At 39.8% G+C, this 2,636-nt stretch overlaps 1 protein-coding gene across 1 annotated transcript; it reads right to left on the reverse strand.

Annotated features, from left to right (window-relative positions):
• Window positions 1–1,223: 1,223 nt before the first annotated feature.
• On the reverse strand, window positions 1,224–2,306 carry LOC140147387 (trace amine-associated receptor 9-like). The gene has a single exon (XM_072169165.1). It carries the CDS (start codon window positions 2,304–2,306, stop codon window positions 1,224–1,226), a length of 1,083 nt encoding a protein of 360 aa, XP_072025266.1.
• Between the last annotated feature and the right edge of the window lie 330 nt (window positions 2,307–2,636).

Raw genomic sequence — 2,636 nt, forward strand, 5'->3', positions numbered from 1 at the left:
GACTTTCCTTATGAAATAATCATGTGAATTAAACCATGTTTGACCGTTGTTCATCACCGTTTAACAACTCGCGTCCGGCGCGTCTGCGTGGTTTACTTCACTAGCTGCCCTCGCGAATTTTATCACGCACACGACGCTGATTCATTGTTGTTAAACGGCGGCGAAACATGATTGAATCCCAAATTACTTAATATTAAAATTCAAGCCACAATCGGAATTGACAGCAGCGTGACCCAGCGGTTATGGTATTTGACTCTGGTACAAGAAGTTTCCGGTTCAATTCCTGATGGAGGCAAATATCCAAAACATCCGCTCTCTTTGAATTGTGGGACACATCCAGTGAATGACAAAGATCTAGCAGTAAGTTCATATCAGTGTAATGCCTGGCTGTCTGTACACCAGAAAAGAAAAGTGTATGGCATTAAATGATTTACACAGGTTAAATATAACTGAAGAACCAAAAATGCCACACTGCGCAGGTCAGCAACCAATCACGCCGTGTCTTTACCTCGACGACAGACGCAAACTAGTCTTTTTTAATTCGGTCTTCAATAATAGTAATAAAGAAACGTAAATGTAAATAAGTGCTGTTGGACACAATTACATCGCGCGGCAGCGGAGGAAGTTTTCAAAGGGATTCAAAAACACCGAGTTCGTCGGGACGTACATCTATAGTATTATGAACTTACGGTATAAAATTGCTGCAAAATCTAGGTGATGCAGTTTTACCTGTGCCTAACATACATCGAATCAACGGTCGGGAAAAAGACACAAGAGAAGGTGTAATGTTGTGGAGCGTGGTGTGGTGTGGTGTGGTGGTGGTGGAGGGTGATGTGGTATAGTGATTGAGTATTGTTATTCTTATGTTATATACTGCAGAAGACTTTATTTTGTTACCGCACTGGATATGTATCGGCAGTGAAATATCACCCATATCATAACAAGCCGATGCGAATACGATAACGAAGATATCAGAAACAAAATAATGACTAAGAAATACGGTATACTACTTACAGTCTTCCATACACAAACTTTACTGTTATTTATAGTATTTTGGTGTTTGAAATACTCTAAAACATTTTAAATAATCCATAATGACAAAAGATTTGCTTCACATTCTGGCATGATGGACAGATATTATGATGAATCTATATTGCCTTTATTACGGTATATATTTAATTTTATTTACTTTCAACTGGTTCGGGCCTCGTTCAGTAACAACATCATGGCACATTTGTGTCTAGCGTTCTACCCCCACTAGAGGAGTTATTTACTGTTTCTTCCAGTGGCGCAATTTTAGATGAAAGTTTGCTGCATCCACACGACAATGTCAAATTCTCAAGCTCTTTTCGTGTGGTTTTTCTGAATCCCGCATTCATTAAAGCCAAAGTGACCGCATCGAACCAGCTTCCAGAAAGCGCAAGCCAATAGACAAAGAATTCTAAATTTGGTGGTAACGGTCGATTGGCAAATGCAACTGCGGGTATAGCGATGGCGTATGGCATCCACGCAATTGCGAAAGTCAACGTTACAGCCGTGAACATTCGAATTGCCTTACCTTCTCCGCGTAGAGACTTCTTCTTTTTCTTATCCTCGTCAGAATAAACCTGACGTGCTTCGATAAATCGAAGCTGCTTCACAGTGACACGATAAAGTTTAAAGTAAATGAAAATGATAATAATTAATGGGATAGTGAATGAAAAGAGTCCAGTACAGAAGGCTTGGATGCTGAAATGAGGATCTGTGAGATTAGGAACACAGACCGCAGCATACGGTCGGTACACAATTGGTGGTCCTATATGAAGTACTGGAGTAAAAAGCACAGAAACGATAACAATGTCTAGAAACCAAATGTAGCCTATGAGAAATAGGACGCGTTTTCGTGTTACCCACATTGGGTACTGAAGAGGTTTCATGATGGCAATATAGCGATCAGCGCTAAGACATAGGAGACTGTTCTTCGACACACCACTGAAGATACTAATAGCACAGCAGAGTGCAACACACATGCCATGGTTGTATATCCATTGTCCTGCAATAGCTGGTGCAACGTACATCAAAACACCCACTCCTATTCCAAAATCAGCCACGGAGAGGGAAATAAGAAACAAGCGATTATGTTCCGGGATGTTTTTGGTATGTGGTAACACCCAAACGCACAATGCGTTTCCAGATAAACTTAATATTGCGGTAAGTAACATAAGCGTAGATCGGTATATAGCTCCTGGTGTCCCCCATAGTGAAGAGAAACCATCATCATCGGTGATGTTCGACAGTAGGCTGCTGTTATTGCTACGGAACTCCATCAGAGAATAAAACCGAATGGTAAACACAACGTAGTATAAGAGGTAGAGATGCACTCACTACTAACATAAAAGGTTTAATATTCCTCAATTTACAGTTGTCACTGTTTATTATAATAAACGTGTATCTAAAGTAATGAAGTGGAAAATGTTTGTAGAATAAACCTTGTTGCTGCCAAATTGCACATAACAATTTCAATCATGGGTTCATCCATGGAGAAATCGAAACTGATTTCTTTATTATACTAGAAACAAAGTCAACACTACATTGGTTAAAATGTTTTCCTGTTTTGTTAATGATAAACCAGCACTACATGCATACAAATAGCGCCG

This window comes from Amphiura filiformis, chromosome 3 (genome assembly GCF_039555335.1).
Source record: "Amphiura filiformis chromosome 3, Afil_fr2py, whole genome shotgun sequence".
Lineage (NCBI taxonomy): Eukaryota > Metazoa > Echinodermata > Ophiuroidea > Amphilepidida > Amphiuridae > Amphiura > Amphiura filiformis.

Coding starts and splice junctions, on each gene's coding strand:
- LOC140147387 (XM_072169165.1), bottom strand. CDS start 2,306: ATGGAGTTCCGTAGCAATAACAGCAGCCTACTGTCGAACATCACCGAT.